We start from the raw sequence: 26,821 nt of genomic DNA, 5'->3' as shown, positions 1-26,821 counted from the left end.
CCATAGGTTGTTTAGATAATGACTGCCAAGTTCTGAACTTCTGATTGAATATATATTCACTATTTTATTCCCCTTTTTTACTCGTTTTTAATCATAATGTTATAATATTTTGTGTAATGATTATGTTTGTATGTATGTACCTATGCTTATTTCTCACACATTGGCTGAAGATGACGCTCAATAGCATTGAAACTAGTTCCAAGTAAACACGTTGTAACTTAACCATTATAATATTTATTTGCATTGAAAAGGTGGACCCCTTAACCCATTCACATACCATTTAACTGAACTTATTTATGCCTTGGCGTACCATTTATTTTCATTACTTCACATGATATTACCACAGACACTGAAAAATCATGCTTTACAGCAACTTAATGAGAGGGAATATCCAAACTACTGTCAGATGTACTTTGTGAAGTCTGTGTGTATGGTAAAACTTAAAACTGCCATATACGTGCAGTGCCACCTTACACCGGTGGCATTCAAATGAAGATTCCTTCGTCAGACCTGTGTCACACAGACTTTGCATCTCCATGATGGGATAACCTTCTTCGTTGTTGGGGGTATTTTGGTTGGAAAGTGTCCCCAGTGCCTCCTCTGAAGTCTCAGTGGTGTATCCCCAGGGCTTGGGCATCTTCATTTTGGATAAGCAGGCAACGTCACATCTGCCAACAGCTGTTCGGCCAAATTGGTCCGAAAGCTGGTAAAGCCTGCTCGCTTCTTGTCAGGGTTGAGGAGGCGATGAATGATGTTGGAATTCACAAGGGTCATGTCTAGCCTGTAGAAGTATATATTTTTTGTATCCTTTTACATACAGTAAAACCTCGTTAATTCGAAGTCGTTGGGACTCAAAAATCGGACTTCGAATTACGTGATTTCGAATTAACCGCCAATTCGCAATTCAGAAGTACCAACCCTTGCCGCGTTACAAAATATTCTAAGGCCCGTTACTGCATGCATTTAACCTTGATTCACAATTTATACCTTTCAAAAGCTATGAAAAAAGAACGATTTCAAAAATGTATCCAAAAAGGTGCATTTACAGTATTCAAATAATACACTCGGATATCTCACTGGTAAACATAACCTCACGCAACGAAAGAAAGAAAGAAAGAAAGAAAAAAAAAACACGATTCAAAGACGAGGAGAAATCTATGCTCGCTCCCATGTGCAAGTGCTTTATTAATTGGATTACTATATTGTATGCATTTTAGATGCCTTGTATTTAAACAGAAAGTACCCGATGCCTTTAAAATCGAACTTTCCTATGACTCGTTCCTTGTACGATTTCCCGCCATGGCACTTCAATCGTACTTCAGAAATGTAAACACTTGCCGCGTCACGAAGTATTCTAAGACCCATTAATACATGCAATCACCTCGATTCACAGTTTAAACCTTTCAAATGCCATGGAAAAAACTATTTCCCAAATGTATCCAACAAGGTGCATTTACAATGTTCAAATAATGCACTTGGATAAATCACTGACAAACATAACCTCACGCAACGAAAGAAAAAAAATCACACAATTCAAAGACGAGGATAAATTATGCCGGTTCCCCTGTGCAAATGCATTATTTTTTGGATTTCTTTACTGTTTGCATTTTTATTATAGATGCTTTGTACTGGCATGGAAAGTGCCTGACGTTCTTAAAACATTGCGGCTTATCGAAGTTTCCTATGACGAGGGGATGAAGTATCTCGCTTCCATGTGCATTGCAACGCACTACTATGACCCCCATCCCTCACACTACGATTTCCCGGCTGGCAATTTCTCCTTTAAAACCATAAGACCGTTTGGGCTTGCAATAAAGCAATGCAGTTTCACCGGCAATGTCAATATTATTCGGTGCCTACGAATTTATTATATTTGCCACGTTTTTTCGTCAACTGTCGGTATCGCCAGTGTTCGCGGATTCTGTTTTCCCCCACACTGCGTGATATTACGGCGTTCCTTAAAAGGTTGAACACAAAAGAATTCCGATTTCATTCAACTTAGCAATCATGAAGCGCCGAAGTGAGTGTAAGTGCGAAAAGTTACCCCTCCACGATCCGGAACGCCCGTTCTATTATGACGCGGAGCGGATAAATTTCGAGTTGAAATTACTCTGTAACATACTATTGTTTTAAAATGTAAAGGCAGTTTCGAATTAAAAGTCTGAATTTCGGTAATGGGGCCGACATTGTACTTCGAATTACGAATTATTCGTATTTCGAATTAAACAATTGAAATAACATGCAAAACTGTATCTTATGTTTCCGGGAACGAGAGCTTCTTCGAATTAGGCGGGATTTTGAATTAACCGATTTCGAATTATCGAGGATCTACTGTACTTCCTCATCAAGGGAAATGATGCGAGCCTTTGGTCATGGGAATCAACATCATCCATTCCACAGTTGTAGTCAACAAAAATATTGGGTGTTAATTTCTTTTCTTCCATCATACTTTACCACTTCAAGATAATCTGGCCTTCATTTCATCCAAAGATACAGGAAACCAGTGTTTCTTTTCGTATGACATTACCCTATTTATATATTTATATCCTCAGCAGCTGCAACAAAACATTTATTTGCATAAGCATTTGTCTCATTGGTTAAATGTTCCCAAAAGTCTGCAGTTAGAAATTTGTCCATAACTTGCAGTTCGTTCAGGCATTGTCCTAGGTGCCTTTGAACAACACTATTTATTTCACCAGTTGCGATGCGTGGGAGTATGGGAGTATTACTTATGTACTCCCAGTTCCATTCCCTGTCGTGTAAAATATGATTAGAAGCCGTTGGTGTGGCATCAGTTGTAAGCCTAAAATTCAGTGACATTTGACGGCAAAACAGCGCTTTGTTCACCCCTACCAGCGCTCACGTCAGTATCACACAAACTACTTTCACTACATTCATTTCCACTAAATTCTTCGTCGCTTATTTCTATATGAATGTTACTCTCTTCTAAAAATTCTCTTACAATCTCTTCATCACTCAACTTGGAGGCAGCCATGATTTAGCTTACGATGAGGTTGCTAAGATGCAGGTTATTCTTTCCATGGAATAACTGCACAGAAGTGTTTATCGAATACGTCAATGGAATAAAATAGTTCTTCCATCGGTCAAGGGGTTACCTTACCAATATCAAATCCTTTCACAAAGGAAACCAGCTTGGAGTGGATCTGGGAATAAACACTACGCGCCAACGGAGAGATCCGTCATTGTACCGGAGTGCAGTCGAGAGCCAGGACAGAGAGATCCGTCATTGTACCAGCGTGCAGTCGAGAGCCAGGACGGAGAGATCCGTCAAAGTACGTCAAGGGGTTAAGGTACCTCTCTTACGATTTTAACTGCATACGGTTAATTTCCCTAGTTCAGGGACTGGTTGGTTGTGTTCATCTTAAAACATTTCTCTTCAACTACATACAACATATAACACTACCAACAGCCACAGAAACACACAGTAGTGAATGCATCCCTTCACAATAGGGTTGGCATCACCAAGAGCATTCAGCCGCACAATTGGGCCAAATCCCCCATTACATGCCAACCCCAATGAATTGGGAAAAAGGCTAGGAAGGAGAAGAAGAAGAAGAATGAAAATAAATTAACAATGGCAGTTTTTTTTAAGGATTGTTATTTTTGTGCAGCCCATCAATCATATTGCAGACCACCAACTGCCCTATTGGTATAAATTTGACTGTAAATTAAATTTGGTTGCATCTGCTGGCCTGCCTACAATATGTCTACTATATAGAAGGAAAAATTCTCAACAGGTGCTCCTTCCAAACCAACTGCCAGAGGTTATGTTATAGTATACAAACCTTATGAATGCTGTTCCTGTCAAGTGAACGTAGTGGGATATCAACCCCTCCGAACCTTACAGAGAGAAACACAAAGTCATCTGAACAGAGCATGTGCTGCAGCCGGTAGAAGTGTTCCTCAACAGGAGAAAAATTCAACCAATGGATCTGCTGGCTTTGTGGTGGAATATTAATCTAGAAAAACAAACAACTCAATATTGACAAAATATAACGACATTCAAAAGAACAACACACAAAGAATACTATACAAATATCTAACAATGATCTTAAAAGTATTGGGTTGATACAGATAAATATCTTACTGGAGAGGAATTGTCCATAAATATCAAACAGGACCATTTCAGAGTGGGTTAATCTACAAGAGATAAAAAAATGACAGGTATGTTTGAAGATTCATTTTCTTAGTGTTTGTACCACTAGCTCTTCAGTTTCCAACTTATACATATTGTTGCACTATTTCACAGAAGGGAACACTATTAATCTACTGTTACTGAGTCTTACAATTTAAACCTGTAAAGCAATTAATAATATATTCAAAGGTTAATAATTCCCTTCCAATACAAAAACCTACAATGTTTTGAAATCTTTCAAAATGGTTAAACAATGTTTGACAGCACCTTTATAACTTTTGTATTCACAGAAAACAGTCATATTTCAATTTGAATCTATATTCTATACTAAATATTGAACCGTATTAACCATTTAACATCTCAAGGATAAGAAAATCAATATCCATAAGTGTAAAAAATTCTTCACATCCACCTATCTGCGAACTTCCTTCTACCAGCTCTCCTAATATCACACAAGAAATACCTAAGCACATACCACCACGCATTAATGACCCAAAGAACCTCCCCCATTCATCTTCACAGTTTTGGTATCTTGTAAATGGAACAACATTCTTGAGAATATCAAAGATCTACAAAACTGAATGAATCATTAACCAATCAAATCAATCCTAGAACATGTCTGAAATCAATGAGGTGAAAAAGCACAGTATTAGTAGTAGTTGCTGCTGTTCCCTCAAGAATATCATGGGGTACAAAACAAAAAAAAGGCAGCAAACAAGCACCTAGTATTATGCAACTGTTGAAAACGTGATCATAGCTATGGGATCTCCAGTTTTACACTGAATCCAAACCACAGAAACAAGACTTTTCATTTCAAAAAACCCACATGCGTTGGTCATGTTTTCAACAACGCCTATCTTGGTGAGAAGCCAGTGATGACGTCACTTGGCTCCTGTTCCCCTTTTTAATACACTAAGAATATGAAATACAAATAACTATGTATCATAGGACATACCTGATCTAAAAGATCACATTTCATAGATCGCCACAATATTTGCTTTAACAGGTTATGAAGCGGAATACGGTCACCACGGCAGAAAGGAGCATACAAAACCCCAGTCCAAAACCGTTGCACATTATACGGTTCCACACCCAGGAATTGCATTAGTCCAAACAGATCTGCAAGAATTCAGAAACTTACACAACAAATACAGTCATAAATGAGATTGACAAAAACAGAACATAATCAAATGGAAAAGAGTTGAAAATGTGTTTGTTCTTGGAACTTGAATCCAAGTGTGCTATTCCTTAGATGGTGCATAAATTGATAAACAATCCTGCCAGTGTGGTCTGTGCTATTTTTTTTTTTTTGATTATACTGAAAACAATTTCTTTTCAGCGAGATTTTTCAGTCTGTCGTAATTAATTCAGGATACATTTTATTTACCCAGAGTTAGTTTCTATAACTGTGAGGTTCTTCAGTCTGTCAAAAATTAATTCAGGATAAAATACATTTATCTTAAAATATCTTAAAAACAAAACATGAATATGTTATACCTGAAAAAGATACCAATAATAAAAACAAGAATGAAATGTTTTGTTCTTGGAAAAAACATGAAATTATATCAAATTATTATTGTTATTATTATTATTATTATTATTATTATTATTATTATTATTATTATTATTATTATTATTATTATTATTATTATTATTAATCTTTTACCTATTATTAATTGATGAATATTATTAAGAAGTGTAAAAACATATATGTTAAAATTCTGTGTACACCTGTCTAGTAAAATTGTTGAAATGTTATAACTAAATGGGATACTCCTCTTACGCTTACTCTCTTCTCAGTACTGTAGTCCAGTCAGGAGTGCATTGGGGTACAATGCGCAATCATAGGTGTTATGCCAGCTAGCTTGTTTGCTGGTAACTTTCCATTATGTCATGTTCTGGTGACATACTTGGCTTTCGCAGAACTGCACTTGTAGTAGTTTTTCGCTGCTGCTGCTGCTACTACTACTACTACTACTACTACTGTTGTGTTTTAAATTATTTTTGGAATGATTTAGGGGATTGTTAATGAACATTAGTGAATTAATAAATTATATAATTTAATGGAATTTGAATGAGGTTACTCTGGTTGGCCTTTTTCGTGATGATTATTTCTATTGCTCCTTTATACTTAATAATGATTTTCTTTCTTTTATGTGTAATATTTTAAGATGTGTGCTGATGTCCATGAAGTGGTGGGCATTGGGCATTTAGAAAAACACGGCATAATTGCAGGGGTAGATTCCTCACATGTAAAGAAGGAAAAACGTATACATACGTGTCCGGAAATTAATATTTTCTGGGATATGACTGTCGTGGGCTAGACCCTCAAGTGTTGTGGGCTAGCTTGCATGTATTTTACGGATGTATGCCGGGCATTACCTTACAGGAAGCATTCAAAATGTCCGCCTTCTGCCATAATGCAGGCTACTGCTTGTTTTGAATATAGTTATGCACACACTGAAGTATGCCCAGTGTTGTATGATTTGAAAGGCCCTAAAGTTCTGCCCAGTGTTGTACGTATGGGTTGAAACGCCCTAAAATTCTGCCATGCAGTGTTGCTTCATCCTCCACAGGCATCACGTACACCAATGATTTTGTGCAACCCCACACAAAGAAGTCCAACAGATTAAGATCAGGTGCTCAGGGAGACCGAGCAATTAGTAGATCTCTGCCTATCCAGTGACCAGGGTGATGTACATTAAGCTGTTCACGGACACTGCGACTAAAATGTGCAGGGGTACCGTCATGAATGAAGTACATCTCCTGACGTATTTGTAGTGGCACGTCTTCTAAGAGAGCAGGTTACGTGGTGCATAAAAACTGCATGCAAGCCTTCCCTGTCAGGCGGTTGGGAAGTACATAGCGTCCCAGCAAACACTCACCACAGATTTCAGCCCAGGTGTTGATGGGGAAATTCTGTTGGTGAGCCCCTTCAACAGTGGCATGCGGATTGATATCTGCCCATACATGCTGGTTATGGAGGTTTCGAATTTCACTGCGCAGGAACATTGACCCATCGGACTATTATACCATTTTCTTTACAACTTGTTTTACGTCGCACCGACACAGATAGGTCTTATGGCAATGATGGGATAGGAATCGGACATGGCCTTAATTAAGGCTATAATACCAATGCTGCAACGCTGCAAAATGTGGCCGTGGAATGCACTGCTGGCAGCACATTGTTCATGCAGGAAAATCTGCCAGTACCAGGACTTGGACCCACTGTAGGTGGTACAGATGCAGTTGGTGTTCTTGCAAAATTTGCCAGATACTGACATGAGGAAGGTGCAGTTATTAAGTTTGCAGTCCAATATAATCCGAAAGAATGCTTTCCCAAAGCCTACATGCAATGCATGTCAAACTGACTGGCCTGTAATTTTCAGCTTTATATCTATCACCCTTTCCTTTATACATAGGGGCTACTATAGCAACTCTCCATTCATTTGGTTTAGCTCCTTCATGCAAACAATAATCAAATAAGTACTTCAGGTATAGTACTATATCCCAACCCATTGTCTTTAGTATATCCCCCGAAACCTTATCAATTCCAGCTGCTTTTCTAGTTTTCAACTTTTGTAGCTTACTGTAAATGTCATTGTTGTCATAGGTAAATTTTAATACTTCTTTAGCATTATTCACCTCCTCTATCTGGACATTATGTTTGTAACCCACAATCTTTACATGCTGCTGACTGAATACTTCTGCCTTTTGAAGATCCTCGCATACACACTCCCCTTGACCATTAATGATTCCTGGAATATCCTTCTTGGAACCGTTTCTGCCTTAAAGTACCTAAGTACCTATACATACTTTTCCACTTTTCACTAAAACTTGTGTGATCGCCAATTATTCTTGCCATCATGTTATCCTTCACTGACTTCTTTGCTAGATTCAATTTCCTAAGTTCTTTCAATTTCTCCTTAGAAGATAGAATAGATAGAATAGAAGATAGTAAAAGAATAGGCCTGGCAGAACTGCTGATGACAGCAGCTATAGTAACTACTTTCTTAGTCACTGAAGGCATCGAGATGAACCCAGGTCCATTGTCATGGGAGGATATGGAGAAAATGGAGGAAGATGTGAAACTTCAAAAGGCTGATCAGACAAAAGAAATGCTGGAAGTACAGTCCCAGGAAATTAAGGAAATGAAGGAATATGTAACCAAAGATCTGACAGCAATAAAGGAGAAAATGACAGAAGCAAAGAAGGAAGAGCTATATTGAATCAGAGGATTAAGGTGCTAGAAGCACAAGTTCAGGTACTTCACTGAAGTAATAGCAGAAAAATAGAGGAACAGAAGAAAAGGAACGTAACTGAGGGGCCCATCCCAACCGTTGTTGTTTGAGTCATAAGTCCATAGACTGGTTTGATGCAGCGCTCCATGCCACCCTATCCTGTGCTAACCTTTTTCATTTTTACATAACTACTGCATCCTACATCTGCTCTAATCTGCTTGTCATATTCATACCTTGGTCTACCCCTACCATTCTTACCACCTGCACTTCCTTCAAAAACCAACTGAACAAGTCCTGGGTGTCTTAAGATGTGTCCTATCATTCTATCTCTTCTTCTCGTCAAATTTAGCCAAATCGATCTCCTCTCACCAATTCCATTCAGTATGTCTCCATTAGTGATTCGATCTACCCAACTCACCTTCAGCATTCTTCTGTAACACCACATTTCAAAAGCTTCTATTCTCTTTCTTTCTGAGCTAGTTATTGTCCATGTTTCACTTCCATACAATGCCACGCTCCACACGAAAGTCTTCAAAAACATCTTTCTAATTCTGATATCAATGTTTGAAGTGAGCAAATTCCTTTTCTTAAGAAAGCTCTTCCTTGCTTGTGCTAGTCTGCATTTTATGTCCTCCTTACTTCTGCCATCGTTAGTTATTTTACTACCCAAGTAACAATATTAATCTACTTCCTTTAAGCATTTCCTAATGTAATATTTCCTACATCACCTGCCTTCGTTTGACTGCACTTCATTACTTTTGTTTTGGACTTATTTATTTTCATCTTGTACTCCTAACCCAAGACTTTATCCATACCATTCAGCAACTTCTCGAGATCTTCTGCAGTCTCAGATAAAATAACAATATCATCGGCAAATCTCAAGGTTTTGATTTCCTCTCCTTGGACTGTGATTCCTTTTCCAAATTTCTCTTTGATTTCCTTTACTGCCTGTTCTATGTAAACACTGAAAAGGAGAGGGGACAAACCCATCCCAACCAACGGCTGAATTTAGTTCTGTACAGCATTGGTATCTTGGGGCTATGTCAGTGTTCACAAGTTTGAAATTCAATCTTTACTCGATATGTGGTGTTTGACATATTCTTTGTAATATTACATTTTGAACTTTCCCTGGCGTGAGTGGAGTAAGGGCCCATCCCAAATCCCACCACCTGACCAAACGTTGTTGCAGCAGTGTGAAGCATAATGCCCTCTTGTCTGTAATACGCAGCAAAATGCCACCCTCGGCTGATTCTTGTGTTACTGGTGATGTTTCAAAGCCTAAAAAGTGAAAAAGAAACGTGCAGAAGTGGAGTAAAACAAAGAAGACGATTTTACGAAACAATGGAGAAGAATATGTTTCAGTATCTGGGAAGTTATTCCTGGTAAAAGCCAGGTAAATATTGAATAATGTTACCAAACAACATACTGTATTTACAGCACACTTTCACAGGAAAGTCAAGAAAGTATATTTTTGACTGTTACAAGTTACCACACATCTATTTTGTCATAATAGAAAAACATAACAGCAGAAAAGTATACAAGAATGATAGGTTACATCCTGATTTTTTGCAACAGATGAAACTTACAAATAATATGTCATGCTGACTTTTGTATCACTGAAGAACATAAAAACCAAGTGGTTTATACAGCTGAACAACGGTGTGATCTTATCAGGAAAAGTCGAGTGAAGAAACGTTTCACATTTATCAAAATAGGCAACGAAAATTTGAAATATTTCACAAACTTAAACAAAATGTTCATTACGAAAAAACAAAGTACTGTAGATATAAGAAAGGTATCTCACTTTTGGTTTTTGAAACAAACTCAAGCTATGCACATAACTTTTATTCCTTTGGAAATTTGGTTTTGGAAGAAGGGAAGGGGAAACCAGCTGTACTACCTGACTACGTGGCGTTGTGTTGTGCACAAAATACACCTATGGCATTATTTTAGAGAAGGCAAAGCATGAAGACATTATATCAGACATTTACGAGGGCCTTAGTTCAGACAACAATGAGGCCTCAGTTATTGAACGCCTGGGTTAATGAGCTGTAAATCTTGTTTATTGTATCATTTAGTCCTAATATAATTATAGCACAAACATATATTTAAATTTGTGTTCCTGTTATTAATTTCCTTATATCATTTCCCCTTTCTTCAAACACTAAATATTGAATCATGCAAAACATTTGCAGGTAGAAAGATAATTTTATGAAGAATACACATGTCAAATTTAATTTACTTGTGCCCTTTGCATTTAGAATTATGTAAATTCTAAGAGAACCCCTTTTTTCTCAAAATTTAGTCTGGTTGGAATGGGCCCTTATTCCACTGAACCCCTCATTTATTCACAGCCTGGAGGATACTGAAACCGAGTCCACGGTGGAATTGATGGACTTAGTTTCGAAGTTAATGAGTTAAAGGGAAAGCACTGGCTGTACAGAGAGAGATACAGATGATTTGCACAGGATTAGAAAGAGTGGGGGCAGAAAACCTGTCAGAATCAGGTTTATCTTCATACTAATGCCAAGCAGAATACTGAGCTGTGCGCAGAACCTGAAGGGAAGTAACGTTTGAATAAAATGGGATATGGGCATGTAAAGCCTCCATGAACAAAGAGTTTTACAATTTAATTTAATAGACTGAGCAAGTTGGCCATGCAGTTACGGGCACACAGCTGTGAGCTTGGAATCAGGAGATAGTGGGTTCAAACCCAACTGTCTGCACCCTGAAGATGGTTTTCCATGGTTTCCAATTTTCACACCAGGCAAATGCTGGAGCTGTATCTTAATTTTAAGGCCATGGCCACTTCCTCCACACTCCTAGCCCTTCCTATCCGATCGTCACCATAATACCTATCTGTATCAGTGCGACGTAACTGTAAAAAAGAAAAAAATTTAGACAGGCAAGGAAGTCCAATCTATGAGCATACATTATCAATTAAACAAGGTTTGACTGAACATTTAAATCACTTCTTAATAACAATTTGTATATGAAGACTACTGCCACCCAATTTCTAAATTAAAGATCCACTGAACTTCAGATATATTAGTAGAAATTTTTTAATATAATACTAGGCTAAAAATACAGACACAAACAAGAAAAATCAGCTTAAATTGTTACATTCAATACAAAATACAATAAACAACACTCTTTCTTACCTTGAATGGACTTCTGGATAGGTGTGCCAGTGATTGCCCATCGGTGAACAGATTCCAAACGGCGAGCCATCTCAGCAGTCTTTGAGGCTGTATGCTCTACCATCTGGGCTTCATCCAAACAAACACGCCACCACTGCACGAAGGCAAGAGGGGAAGGTGCTGCAAAGAATCTCTTGCTGTGACGCAATCTGATGAAAAAGGAATACATATAGTCGTTATATATACCCCATTTTTCTTAATTTATTTTGTCAACAGCTTGTGTAGACAACAAAATTCACAACACACAAAATTACCAAAATCAGTAGCAATACTGCTTACTAGCCTTCAGCACTACCTCTACAATGGTCCATCACTTTAAAATTTCCACTGACTTCTGTTCAAAGATACTGATATACAGATGCAAAGAAGAACAATCAAATACACTGAAGCATAAGAATGTCATGTAGGATCATCAAGAACAAAAATTAAAACACACTCCAAAGACAATAGCAGGATATGAAAGAAACAACATTATAACACGGTAAGTTAAATGGGAAAGTTGAAAGAGAGGAACTCAGCACAAGAAACCAACAGTGAGGCCAGTTCAAAATTCTGCTGTTGTCATTCATGTACTGTACAGTACACTCTGACCTAGCTAATGGATCCATCCAGGGTGATGATACACATTGTAAGAGTGTAAAGGATAGGAGGAATGAGTGGACAATTCAAGAGTGTTTCTAAATATGTTCCATGTCTTATGTGTTGGGTACAACAGGCATTATTGTACAAAAAACGGCAAACTGTACATATAGTGACCAGTGTTGAGGTTAAACAGGAAAATGCTTAATGTTAATGTGATGAGATGTTGTATCTTGAGACTTAAGGTAGATTTTGATATAAATACGCTGACAAAGGGAGTTAAGGCTCCCGAAACATGTACGTATAAATTACTCAAATACTAATAATATATTGACAGGGCGGACCAAACAATCACCCGTTGTACATTATTATTATTATTATTATTATTATTATTATTATTATTATTATTATTATTATTATTATTATTATTATTATTATTATTATTATTATCTATGTTATTCAATAAAGCTACACTCTCATTTCAACTTCCGTTACGTGCATTACCACAATATGTCATTTGCTAGAAGTATTTCCCTACAACAACAGCTGTATTTGACATTGCGGAAACCATTTATTCTCATCTACGCATGTGGGTTTGTCATGCATACCTTGTATTATGTCATTCCCTCGATGTATCTCTTTCAATGTACTTGCATCACATATTTGATCCACATCTGAATATATAAACATTTAGCATCCATATTTATGTCTTATTGCAACATATCTTCCTATTACTTTACTCCAATTGCTTCATATAAATCCATTCTCGACTATATATCGCTCAATCAATTCAATTAATCCAACAAACATAACCACTTTTCATACATCATAACCTCTTCATAAATAAACACATCTATTAAGACGTATAAAACTCCGTTGCAACTATATTAACTTATTTGGATCATCTTTTTTCTCATAGAATAATGCTTAACCTCTAGCACTTCGTAATTCCATTTGATGACATAATTCGACACGGAATAACTCATATAAAAAATTCCTCTCTATTTCATCCCACAATGACGCTAACTTAGCATGAATGGCTTCACAAAATCCATTAATGAAATCTAACGCACGCTGATACTCATACCTAGCTGTGTGATAATCTACATTCCTTCTCGCAAATAATCGTATTCTCATTTGCTATCATAATCCACTCGACATATGTATAGCCACTTCTTTCGAGATATCGATCTTGTCATAACTTAACTTAGTATGGTATAATTCAAATGCATCACTTCACTTCTTAAATATTTCACACTTAATGTAAATGATATTAGAATACCGTAATTATGTCTAGCTTAATTAAGAACTAATATCTAGCAAACTCAGCTCATCATTCAGCAAGTACGGCGTCTTATGTAGCTCTCCGCGTCATATCTCTGGTCCTTGGCTGGCTGCGGTCTATGGAACGGCTGGAGTCTTTCCTTTCATCATGTCTTTCATCATGTCTGGTCTGCTGGCCAGTTCATATTCATCTCCAGGTCGGTCCACCTCGAAATTAGCAAGACATCTGCTTCTTCATTCTTGAGCTAGTGATAAAATCCAAGAATTCCAACGAGTAATCGTTCAATTTTAAAGCTTCTTAAAATAATAATCTCTTCTCAATATCCTAATGTCTTCCTTATCAATTCGGTCAATCAAAAATGTTACACTTGGTTCAGTGTCTTCGATCTTATTATTTTTTTTAAAAGAATCTGTAATTTTACAATATTTCTATTCTCGAAGGCTTAATTATTGCTCAATTTTTCTTCTCAGAAAATTATTTCTGTATATTTTTCTCTTCTTTAGGCTTTGTTTGCGATGAACTTCGACGTGTCGTTTTACTTCATATCGGTCCAACTGGTGAATGTATTTGAATAAAATTTTCGTATTTTACGCCACGATTACACTCACCAATGTCGAATAACAAGTATTACGCCGTATTTTCTCGTTTACCAAAGGTAATATCTCCGTAATTTTGACTATCGTGGCAATTATTCTCCTCTTCCGTCGCAGATGAATTGATATACGTCTGGTCTCTATCTCTTCAATTTTGTAAGTGTGATAATAATATCTTATATTTTACTTGTTTTTCGAAACAATTAATTTGATACTGTTCTGTTCTCTCCTCACAGCCTTTTAAAATTGTATGTTCCAACTTGGTCATGGCCTCCTATAAACTTCTAACTTAAGATTCTTTTCATACAATTCCGGCCTGTGTAGTCCATACCGCTACTTGACACCATTTTGAAAAACGTCAGAAAATGCAAAGGGCACAACTATTTAAGTGAAAAATATCAAATTAATAGCTTGAATACCGGTAACTCATATTGCAGAAATCAACACAGTTCCTACATTACAATTACGTGGTGTTCTTCTGGAGTATGGTATAATTTTAACGAATGTAATATTAATGAATGTAATGTAATGATAAACTTACATTTACCTAATAAAATTGTGTGCGCAAAATATTTGTGATATTAAATTATTTTCTCTGTTCTCTCTGCAAAATTGGGGTGCGAGGATTATTTGAATATATACAGTAATTACATCCAAATCTTGTGAAAGTGGAAAAATAACACACACCAGCTTATAAGAAAAAAGGTTACATAATATTTAGAAAAATACTTACCTGGGTGAGGATGAATCATTCAACTCAGCATGTACAAGCTCCTTCCTCAAGGTTTCATATGTAGTCAGCACAAGTTTGTAGCTTGCCAGATCATATGGTTGAAGGAATCCATCTTTCTGCACCCCTCTATAATAAGGGAGATTAATATTTACAAGAACAGCTGACTTGAATAAAAAGGAGGGGAAGATACAACTTTGCTGTTTTGCCCCTTGAAATAATAAAAAACTGCTATCACCTAAATACATAACATAGATGTTACACAGTTTTTCAATTCATTCTCATTTTGAAACATCTGCTTTAAAAGAAACAACCTTTTAAAAACTTCTTAACTTATCTAAACCTATGAAGTCATGGTTCCCACACAGACTAACAGTATGTGCTAGTGTAACTTAGAAATTCACAAGATTATTTCACAGTCTAAAGAGTACTCCAAACCCAAATGCTACTTTTGCTAGGGGCTTTACGTCGCACCGACACGGATAGGTCTTATGGCGACGATGGGATAGGAGGAAAGGCCTAGGAGTTGGAAGGAAGCGGCCGTGGCCTTAATTAAGGTACAGCCCCAGCATTTGCCTGGTGTGAAAATGGGAAACCACGGAAAACCATCTTCAGGGCTGCCGATAGTGGGATTCGAACCTACTATCTCCCGGATGCCAGCTCACAGCCGCGCGCCTCTACGCGCACGGCCAACTCGCCCGGTCAAACCCAAATGTATCACACATGAATTTGGAAAATGATGTTATATTTGATCATTAAGTGAAATAAAAATTGTACTATTCTAGAAAATCAGGAAGAGTCTACAGTAAGTTTGAAGCAAGTGACTGCCAAGTGGCACTGTCATTGATTTCTCACTCAAGGGGGTCGATGACCTGGATGTTAAGATGATGATGATGATGATGATGATGATGATGATGCCTGTTGTTTAAAAGGGGCCAAACATCGAGGTCATTAGCCCCTAATGGTACGAAATGAGACGAAATGGAATGACAAATTAAAAGTCTAAAATCCTCCACTGACCAGAATTCAAAACGTGAGGACGAAGAATGAATGGATGGACATGAATATAAAACAATCAGTGGATGCGACCCGCAATGCCTTACATTTACAGAAACTGATGTAAAACAATAGTATTACTGACCAAGGGACTGCTGCTATAGCATAACACTGAATCGATGATGCTTGCAGTCTAAAGGGGGTCCAAAATCCAAGTTATCGGCCCTTCATAACGGTACTTATCGCTAGGAAAGTAGAACCATGGTATTTGTCATATTGCGGTACTAATCAAAAGTAGCAGAGACTCACGGTATTCCACACATTATGGTACTACTCACAGGTTATGATATTCGACATATAATACAGACCTATGGTGTTTCTCACATTGCCGTGCCATTTACAGGCAACGCAAACATATGGTGTTCATCACATAAGAGTACTAACCACAGGGACCTGCACTATCCCGTGGTGTTCCTCATATAGTGGGTACTAATCCTAGGCAAGGCAGAACCATGGTAGCTATCATCCCATGGTCCTGCTCATACAATGGTACTAATCACAGGTACTGCAAAAGCCGACCGCACTGTGCTCCTGTGTGCTACTAATCACAAACCTACTTGGTACCTAATACAGTGGTACTACGTGCAAGTAAGAGCGATCCATGGTGTTCCCCGTGTGGTGGTACTAATCACAAGTAGTTTCATGGTTCTAAGACAATCATCCCTTGGTCGCCCCTTTTAGTCGCCTCTCACACGACAGGCAGGGGATACCGTGGGTGTTTTCTTCGTCTGCATCCCCCACCCACAGGGGGTTGTGTGTTTGGCCCGCGAGAGGTATATTATTTCCCTCAAGTCCGCCGTCAAGCCAGTTAGGACCCCCCTATTCGCCACCTGGGACGTGTCACATGGGAGTATCACCTCTCCCCCTGCTATGCCAGCGTAGTAGGTTCATGGACGTGGATGTTAAGATCCTTTTAAACAACAAGCAAGCATCTCCCTCAAGGTGGCAATATTTCTTGCCAATGAACATGACGTTTTAAAGAATGGAAGGTCACATCCATGTGGAACACTGAAAATCCCCTTGCTATGATCAAATTTACTTACTTCCTTTTCCCTAAGTCTCCACATTTTCAATAATATCATGATTTTTAATTTTTTTTTCTTTTTTCAATTTGCTTTACATTGCACCAACACAGATAGGTCTTATGGCGACGATGGGATTGGAAAGGGACAGGAGTGGGGAAGGAAGTGGCTGTGGCCTTAATTAAGGTACAGCCCCAGCATTTGCCTGCTGTGAAAATGGGAAACCACAGAAAACCATCTTCAGGGCTGCCAACAGTGGGGTTCGAACCCACTATCTCCCAGGTGCAAGCTCACAGCTGCACGGCCTTAACCGCATGGCCAACTCGCCCGGTATAACAATTCCTTAATTCATTTCTAATTACCTTAAAAATCCACAATCAAAGCTTGTTTTCTCTCTCTCTCTCTCTCTCTCTCTCTCTCTCTCCCTCTCTCTGGGATTCTTTTCTCATTTTGTATTTGTCCTGTGTTTTTATTCCTTTACCTGTATTTATCTTTGTCATGTTTCTTCCCTTTTCCTGTATTTATCCAGGTTTCTCCTTGTGCTAAACTTATCCCACATGACGACTGAAGATCTGTCAAGATGGCCCCTCAATGGAGGTTGATGTCTGCCCTCCAGATGAAGCTGTGAAGCAGAAATGAGCTCGCCATGGTCTAAGAAGAGATGGTTGTAGAAGAACTGGGATTGATGAGGAGAGAGCCTATCTATTTGAAGAAGGCAGTATATGAAGATGTGGAGATTGTCCTTGTCCTTTTGTGTTTTCATGTTTGTCCTCGTTTCCTTTGTCTCCTATTTCTGTTGCTCCCTCTTCCCACACTGTTGATCGATCAATCAATCAATCAATCAATCAATCAATCAATCAATCAATCAATCAATCAATCATGATCTGCATTTAGGGCTGTTGCCCAGGTGGCAGATTCCTTATCAGTTGTTTAGCTAGCTCTCTCTTAAATGTTTTAGAAGAACTTGGATATCCATCGAACACATCCCTAGATAATTGATTCCTATCCCTTACTCCTCATCCTATAAAAGAATATTTGCCCCAATTTGCCCTCTTAAATTCTAACTTCATTACATATTATGATCTTTATTACTTTTGAAAGGTCCACTCAAGCTCATTTGTCAACTAATGTCATTCCACGCCATCTTTCCACTGACAGCTCGAAACATACCTCATATTACATGTTATAAATCTTATTATTGTGATCCGTATTGAAAAATATTATTTATTTGCTTTACAATTGACATATCCCAAAGTTTGCAACGTTTTTGTACACTATTTATTAGAAACCACCCACAAAAAATCGTGCTGCTTTCCTTTGGATCTTTTCCAGTTCTCGTATCAAACAGCCCGATGTAGGTCTCATACAATGGAACCTACTCTAACTGGCATCTTGCATCCGGGAGATAGTAGGTTCGAATCCCACTATCGGCAGCCCTGAAAATGGTTTTCCGTGGTTTCCCATTTTCACACCAGGCAAATGCTGGGGCTGTACCTTAATTAAGGCCACGGCCGCTTCCTTCCAACTCCTAGGCCTTTCCTATCCCATCGTCGCCATAAGACCTATCTGTGTCGGTGCGACGTAAAGCCCATAGCAAAAAAAAAAAAAACTGGCATCTTACCAGAGACTTATACACCCTATCCTTTACATCCTTACAACCACCCCTGAATACTCTCATAACCATGTGAAGAGATCTGTAACCTTTCTTAACAACCTCGTTAATATGATTACCCCAATGAAAATCATTCCTAGGTACGTACAGTGTTTCCCATGAGGTACTATCATGCCATCAACACAGCAAAAAACTGAAAGAACTTTTCCTCTAGATGAAACTTACAACTTGACTTTTCATCCCATTTACCATCATACCATTGTCCACCGTCCATCTCACAATATTGTCTAGGTCCCCCTTATCATTCTCAATATGCAATTTTTTATTTTACAAAAGAAAAATATCACAGGAGAACACGTGAACAACTTTATTGTCACTACAATACATATACTGTTCTCGTCAATCGTTCTTTTTATTCTCGCACTTGCATTATCATTTTTTTTCCAAAAAACAATTGCTTCTTTTTCAAACAATCTACAAAGAATATATAGATGTTTGACACCAATGACCTATTGGTGATGTTTCTTGGCGCCATATTGGAAGTCTTTGCGTGTTAATACGTCTGTTGCTATGTTGCAAGTCTTTATAAACAAATCCTGTCCACTGGTACCTTATTCATTATACGTCCAGGGATATTATTTTATCTATTATATTAAATATGATTACTGAAGGTTTTACCATAATTAGGATATCTGACCTACGACAATTATCCCCCCTAAAACCTTCAAAATCTATCCTGGACCATCCTTTCTCTAGGTCTTAAATTATATCTAGGTGTCCTGATATCTATGTCTTCATCTCTCTTATCCTCCAAGGTAGGTATCGGTGTGTGTTGATCCTCTCTGGAGTCCGCATTCTTCTGGGGCCCCTTAGAGTGTGTCCACTCTCCGGTCTCTCTGCCTTCTTGTAGGGGTCGAGGTAACGCCTTCAATTCCGATGTATGCACCTTCATTGATGGTGTAGTCTTCAGAAGATACACACCATTTCCCACCATTTTCCACCTCGAAAGGTATGAGCCACTTTGGAGCCATCCCAGCGTGGAAATTTTGAAGCTTGTTGCTGAGGGGATGGTTTTGATGGAGCACTAGTGTTCCAGGTCTGAACTCCCTTTCCTCTGGTGCATCACTGTTCTCGGCTTCTCTCCTTGAATGCACTTCGGCTTGGTGATGCGCCTGTTGAATCTGCCATTGGTTCCGCATATGCCATGTATCAGGATTTTCCGGTTCCCCTTCTTGTCCATGGATGAAGTTCCAGCCGCCAGTTCTCTTGATTGGACGTCCAAGGGAAGTTCTGCAGGTGAAAAAACCATGACACGATTAACCCGCTGTCTGATGGCCAGAAGGGACTCATGTAAGTGTTGGTCCCACTTGATATGTTCCGTCGACCAAGTGAATCCAAAACATTTTCTTTAGCACCTGCTTTCTACGTTCGGTGGGATTCACCGGTGGATGGTAAATCGGTGTAGTCCAGTGTTCAATTCTCCACTCCGACAAAGTTTGCAACCACTGTCTCGAAGTGAACTGACTGCCATTGTTCGTGAGTAGAAATCGAGGATACCCATTCCAACTGAAGACTTCCGTCTTTAAAAGTTGTACGATACGTCCCGATGTAGCTTCAGGGATGGCGAATGCTTCCGCCCATCTGGTGAATAGGTCAGTCACCATGAGGGTCCACATTTTTCCTCGAGATGTCCTAGGGTAGGGTCCCATAAGGTCAAGGACAAGGACCTCCCAAAGTTGATGTAGTCGTCGCCCTCTCATGCTGGTACTCACTTTCTGGTTGTTCGCCTTAGTGCGAGTACAGATTGCACAGGCTTGGACGTAGTTCTTGATTTTCTGATGCATGTGTACCCAGAAGAAACGTCGCCGAATCAAAGAATAGGTTTTCTCTTGACCAGGATGACCGGCGTCTGGATTATCATGGTATTTGTTCAAAATCCTCGCGGTTTGCGACTTCGGAATGACGATGACCAGAGAAGATCCAGGCAGGTGGGAAGTATACTTAAGTATGCCGTCTTCGAATCAAAAGTTCTTGTAGCACATCTTAAACTGAACTGGGACAGATCGACAATCAGTGCTGCGTTTGCTGATCCAGGATGCAATTCTATTACAGGACATGTCCTCAGTCTGCCACTTCCTTATTAAATCTAAATCGATCTCATTATTTCCTCGCCGGATAGCAAGGAGCACAGGGTTGGTCTGAGACTTCTTAGTTGGCCCAGGAATCTCTCTCTCTAATAAATTTGTGGCTGATTACTGCCCGTCCTCAGGATTTCTTGATAGACTGTCTGCAGCTTGATTGGCTACGCCAGGAACATGACAAATCTCAAAGTCAAAATCGGCAAGGATTGGTAAGGTCCATCGCATCAGTTTGGACTTAGTTCCAGAAACTTGGTTCAACCACTGAAGTGAAGAGTTGTCTGTAAAAAGTCTGAACTTCCTTCCTTCTAGATAACCTCTGAACTTTCCGACAGCTCATACAACTGCTAATGCCTCCTTCTCAGCTGTACAATTGTTTCTCTCAGGAGCAGAAAGTTTCCTACTGGCAAACTCAATTGTATCCTTGCCTCCTCCTTCTCTCTCGTGGAACAGTACAGCCCCAAGTCCGATGTCACTCGTGTCCGCCTGCAAGCAGACCTTCCAGCTTGTATCCAGATGGGATAGACTTGGAGCGTCACAAATAAATCCTTTTATCTCCTGGAAGGCTGTTTCTTCCCTTTGGGTCCATTTAAATGGTATGTTTTTCAAGCTTACAGCTGCGTGCCCCTAAACACACAGCCAACTCGCCCAGTAGGTCCTTTGTTTAACTGGGGAATTTTTCTTACAAATGATTTTATGTTTTACCATTGTGGTAAATCCGATTCTATCAGTAATGACCTCAGGAAACTTATTCAGAAACTCCTCAAGGTCTTCCTTCGCCTCCACCCTCAACAGTCCTGTTTTTAGTTTGGCCAATACATTGGTTTCTCAAGTTTCCGACTCAAAGGCTTTATTTTCAACCCATGCCAACCTAATTCTATTACCAAAGAATATTTCAATGGCTGTATAATCTATCACTACCCCATATTTAGCTAAGAAGTCGTGTCCTAATATTATGTCAGGTATCAGATCCTTGACAATCCTCACCAGTATATCTATGACTTCAGTAGAGCACTTGGCTTGAAGAAAGGTATAACCCTCTATCTGGTAATGCATGTGATGAGTTGTGCCCCTGACTGTTGCCACCTTAGCAGGACAAACAGGTTTTAATAATTTTGTCACATTCATGCTCACAAACGAGTGTGAAGTTTGAGTGTCAAGGATAGCGATCGAAGGCTTATCATCAATCATCAAGTTAATAGCCAGGTGGGGTGGATTAGATGCATCATCACTACAAATTTGACCAATATGTTTACCTTCTAGCCAGGTGTCATGTATCTGGGGCTTCTTCATCCTTCCGGAACCCTCCTTACCCCAACTCGAACGGAATAAAGACATCCCTATTAGACCGAATCGGCACATCCAGACTATGGTGGTACGGGCATGTGATGAGCCTACAAAAACAGCCAGAATAAATTTGGAAAGAAAGGTGGAGGGGAAAAGACCTGCAGGAAAATATAGAACCCAATGGATGGACGTGATCAAGGTTGAACTAGTTACCAGAGGATGGACACTGGATGATGGTTTCAAATGCCAACGTAAAATGAAGAATAGCTTAAAGATCCAATATTTGCTTCGGTTGTGGGAATTTACATTGGCGTTTGAAACAACATTGCCTGATGTTGAATATATCGCGCTGATCACCAGGAGCTGGCAAGTTACTTCAATTGATCTACTCATCTTCAGCTTCAGCACGACTATGGATCTTCATATGTGTTCGATTGTGTTATGACTTTGTGCCTAACAGTGTATACAAGCTACCTCATTTAACCGTTCTCTGCTTTTCATAAATATGATAATACTTTGCCTAACACTACAAGTGCCATACTGTCGCTCAGAAAATTATGCACTGTTTCTTTTAAGTGACTTACATCTTACTTCTTCTGAATTTTACAGTGTCTACCCCCGTCACTTTTTTATATCGCCTCTTCTACTAATCTGAAGTGAACTTGATCTTTTCTTTTCTTTTTCCTATGCATTGTTTTTCATGTTTTAATCGGCTGATGATGACCTGGACTAGGGTCAAAACCGGTACCACTTCTACTTATTATTAAATAAGAAAGTAATCACTGCATTTCTTATTCTTTGGTATTGAATAGGTTGAACCTCTTTATTTATTATTTCAATTTTAACTGTGATACTTTTCAATACAGAACAATGAAATTTTTATCTTTAAACACTATGCTTGGCAATCCGTAGCTTAGGCTTACAAGATGCAAAGACAAGACATGTACTACAGTTTGTTAGCATGCGCTTTCTATCTTCCTAACACCCCCCGATACCTGCTTCAAGGATAACAGCAGCAAATGGGAAATCTGGCAACTTATTCTTAGAGATTCTTAGAACCTAGGCCTAAATCGCCCCTCCATTCCTACTGGTTGTCACGACAACGGGCGTAGTTTCTGGCTGTTTCGCAAGTACCGCATGGCCAAGCCAGTATTGAGTTCATTTTCCCGCTTCAATACTCTTCGTGCTATAGGTAATGAAGAAAAGAAACACAAATTCGAAGTTGCAGAAATGAGTGCATGGAAATGTATCTGGGATATTACGTGGGAGTGATAAAGGTGCAGTAGCAATGCTAGCACATCTAAACGTAAACAGTTTCTTTCCCCGCGAGAATTTTATTTCATGTCTCCTCATCCTTGTGCTACGTTCTAATAATGCAATGTAATAATTACGAGTGACACGATAATGCAATGTTTAGCTCATATAAAAGTAAAATTAAAAATAACTTTCAATTTTATGCCAACAAGTGGTATTGCAATGCCTCTGTATGCTTCCCAGCAACACCCAGTTGGCTATCAACATTCGTTCAACTTCGTAGACGATCGGGATCTTTCGGCCGGCTGTTTGGCGGCATGTGTATCAGCTGGCAAGTCGGCTGTTTCTTGCATAGAGTTGGGAAGTTGTTTTTGTTCACCTCACTAATAATGGACACGGAAAATCTTATCAGTTTAGTTCAAAAACGTAATTTCCTCTACGACAAGACCCATAAGTATTACTGTAACAACAACATAAGAGAGAATGCCTGGAAGGAAATAAGCAAGGGAATGAAAAGTCAAACAGGTTAGAATATTCAATTTTGTGGTAGATTAACAGTAATGTTGTGGACAAATACACCTTACGGTTTTTAATGAATGTTTAGGCCACCTCGATGAATGACTTCATCCTGTTCCGGTCCACAAATTACTGCATTAAAGTTTTATCAAACCATCCATTGAGTGCTTTGTTTCTCACGTAGAATCCCGTTCAATTCTATTCCGAGAGATGGAACGGTGGAGTGGAAATTTTGATTGATGGGTTCGATTAAATTCCACAAGCTGAGAGTGAGCATCTGGTGTCCATGTTGTCATAGCATGACGTCATATGGCCTTGGCAAGCCTGCACAGGTTCCGTGACACCAGACACACATCGCGAGCACGCGAACGGTCTATTACAGGGTGCAACTTGCGCGGAGAATGGAGGGTTCTAACCATGGGCTGCTTTGAGCGGACGTTTTCTGTCTCAAGGGGCTCTAAAATCTGAGCTGTTTAACCGGGAAATATATTTACAACAGAACACTTTCAACGGGAAAAATATACATATATCTTAATGCAACTGATCAAGGGACCAAGAATATCACATCACACTTCTTAGGCGGGAAAACTTCTTATGCGGAAACTTCTTAACCGAGTTTCACTGTATTTCTCCTTGTTGTATGGGTATGTTGTTGAAAGCAATCTCTATGTCAGTAATTAGCTGTTTTATGTTGTTTTTTGGTATGACGTTCATGACAAAAGAACTTGAGTCCCTTCTCTAGCAGATCTTTCTTTCTTTCTTTCTTTCTTTCTTTCTTTCCTTTCTTTGAAAAGTTAGTGTTTGAGCCATTAATTAATCTAGAGTGAAAATTAGTGAGTTTTGTCATGGTTATTGTTTTCTGTTTGTTTTCATTTCATAGGTTCAGTTCAAACCTATCTACCCGCCCCCCACCGCCCCTCCTCCAACCCCTGCCGTCTTAAGCTATGCTCCTGCTCCCTCTCAACAGTCAATCTGGCATTGGTGTCCGTACCAAATGCACATAATTTACGGAGAACATAGAGGTGAGTCTCATACAGCTGTATATTAATCTCGATCCTCTAGTTCCCCTTCTTTTCTCAATAATTTTTTTCAAGTATTTTCTTTTCAGACAATGACTTCAAAACAAAATTAAACAATAGATCACTACATCTGACGAAAAGGAATACCTATTCAAGTTATGAATGTTCCCCTTCAACAAACCATTACCCATATTACTATTGTACAAAACATAATTTATAAACCAAGTGACTCGTCTATGCAGATGGGGAATGCCAACTCCCAGATCAACTTAGGAACACTTGGTTGCTGTAGGAACTACGACATAGTTCGGCACCAACAGCAGCAGTTTTGAAATTTCATTCGATTTCAATTTTGGATGTGTTGTTCGAACTTCATCAATGTTTGGATTGTTGAATTGTAAATTGAGACATACCAAATTGTTTAATTTATTATGTACTGTATGTCAGCATATATTTTTCCAATTGGATCGTGGGTGAAGATGACCCAGTGTATATGGTATGGGGTCGAAACTAGTCCCAATTATGTAAGACACTATACAAGTTAATGGTATTGAATAGATGGACCCTTCTTTACCCTTTGATAGTGATATATTTTATTGTCGATGACCTGCTGTTTCTTGATTGCTTTTTTTAATGTAATCATGTTAAAAAATTAGTGTTGGATGTCCATTGAAGATGATGTCTACAGTTGCTTAGGTTTAAATGGAGGCGCAGAATTTGTTTGTTGATTTCCTGTTTCTTTATGTGTGCAAAACTAATTTTTTTTCTGATCCAAAATAACTGTGATTGGAATGTTGATATTTTACGGCGAAGTTTTAGCCGAAGTTGTTGTGGGTTTAGCTTTTATGGGTCTGTACTTGGGAACGAGCTTTAATTCTAGACATTCCTTATTAAATGCAATTGATTTGCCAATGTTCATGATTTTGATTTTAAGTGACTTGAGTTTCTTGGCTTCATAATTTGCCTGACTGGGCAAATCATTTGTGAAGAAGGAAACCATGCTTTCCAGTTTCGACTCAGTTTTTATTCCTTATTTAATAATGTTTTTTGTTTTTGTTTTTTTTTTTTTTTTCTTTCTTTTTTTTTTTCCAGCTATATTATAGTGTAACATTTATATTTAACTTGTATGTTCGACAGACTGGAAAGCTTTTAAGTTACATTTAACTGAGTCGACACTGGAAAGTATGGCTTCCTTCTTAACAATAAAGATAACAATAATAAAAAATACAAGGGTATGTGTGCTGCTGCACAGTAAGGCAAGACCACTTGTTATCCTGCAAACTCTGACTGGTAGCAGGTCACCCAAAGAAAAACATGATTCATCACTAAAGAGAATATGTCCCCAGACCAGCTTTGCACATTTTTCTGAGCTGACACCACTACAAACACAGACAATGATGAACGGGATGGTAGAAAACATTAAGGTTGAGACTGCAGATTTTCCAGTGATGGAAATTATTCCAGTAGAGATGGGGTACTATAGTAGATCTGTCACATATCTCTAGATAGTGGACATGGAAGCCATCAGATCTGTTTTTGCCTGCTGACAGTCAAATGCCTCACACAACCTAATATGATGGTCTCTCTCAAACTATATCAGTGGTTGATACTGATGTCTCATGCATTTTATAGTCATGTATATTATCACTCATGGAACAAAAAGTGAAGTACTCACACACACCATGTACTTGTGCCATCACATAAAAACGAAAATAATGTATCTTTCATCAATGTAGCTATTAATTTACTTTTTGTGGTTACTGCATGTAATTTAAAGGCATACATTTTTGTGTCACTCAGCATTATTTCCAAGTTGCAACAATCAAGTAAAGAACAATAAAAAGAATAATAAAAGAAAGGGTAGAAAGGCAATTTTACAAACTTTTTGGTCTGCTGATGATATTTATTGTGATTTCTGCAGGGAACGAGAGAAAAGTGCAGAAATAATTAAATGCAGAAAAAGGGTGAATTGAAAATTGAGGAATGAAAATACATAAGAGTGGAGAAATGCAAGACGAAGGTAATAAAAAGTGGCAGGAGAGAATTTAATGTCATGTGACTATTTCTAGCTGGGTGCAGCCCTTGTAAGGCAGACCCTCCAATGAGGGTGGGCGGCATCTGCCATGTGTAGGT

The 26,821-nt window shown here is 38.6% G+C and overlaps 1 protein-coding gene across 1 annotated transcript in view; it reads right to left on the bottom strand.

The window, feature by feature from the left end:
• LOC136857933 (E3 ubiquitin-protein ligase SHPRH) overlaps positions 1-26,821 on the bottom strand; it is a 396,601-nt gene that overhangs the window by 241,795 nt on the left and 127,985 nt on the right. The window contains exons 6-9 of the mRNA XM_067137032.2: positions 14,788-14,913; positions 11,559-11,746; positions 5,112-5,275; positions 3,807-3,980 (exon numbers count right to left, since the gene is read on the bottom strand). Of these exons, the coding sequence (XP_066993133.2) occupies positions 3,807-3,980; positions 5,112-5,275; positions 11,559-11,746; positions 14,788-14,913 (652 nt within the window). The remainder of the gene's footprint in view (positions 1-3,806; positions 3,981-5,111; positions 5,276-11,558; positions 11,747-14,787; positions 14,914-26,821) is intronic.

The sequence above is a fragment of the Anabrus simplex genome, chromosome 1 (genome assembly GCF_040414725.1).
Source record: "Anabrus simplex isolate iqAnaSimp1 chromosome 1, ASM4041472v1, whole genome shotgun sequence".
Taxonomy (NCBI): Eukaryota; Metazoa; Arthropoda; class Insecta; order Orthoptera; family Tettigoniidae; genus Anabrus; species Anabrus simplex.
Note: the sequence above shows the minus strand (reverse complement) of the source record. Positions and strands in the feature narration are given on the sequence as shown.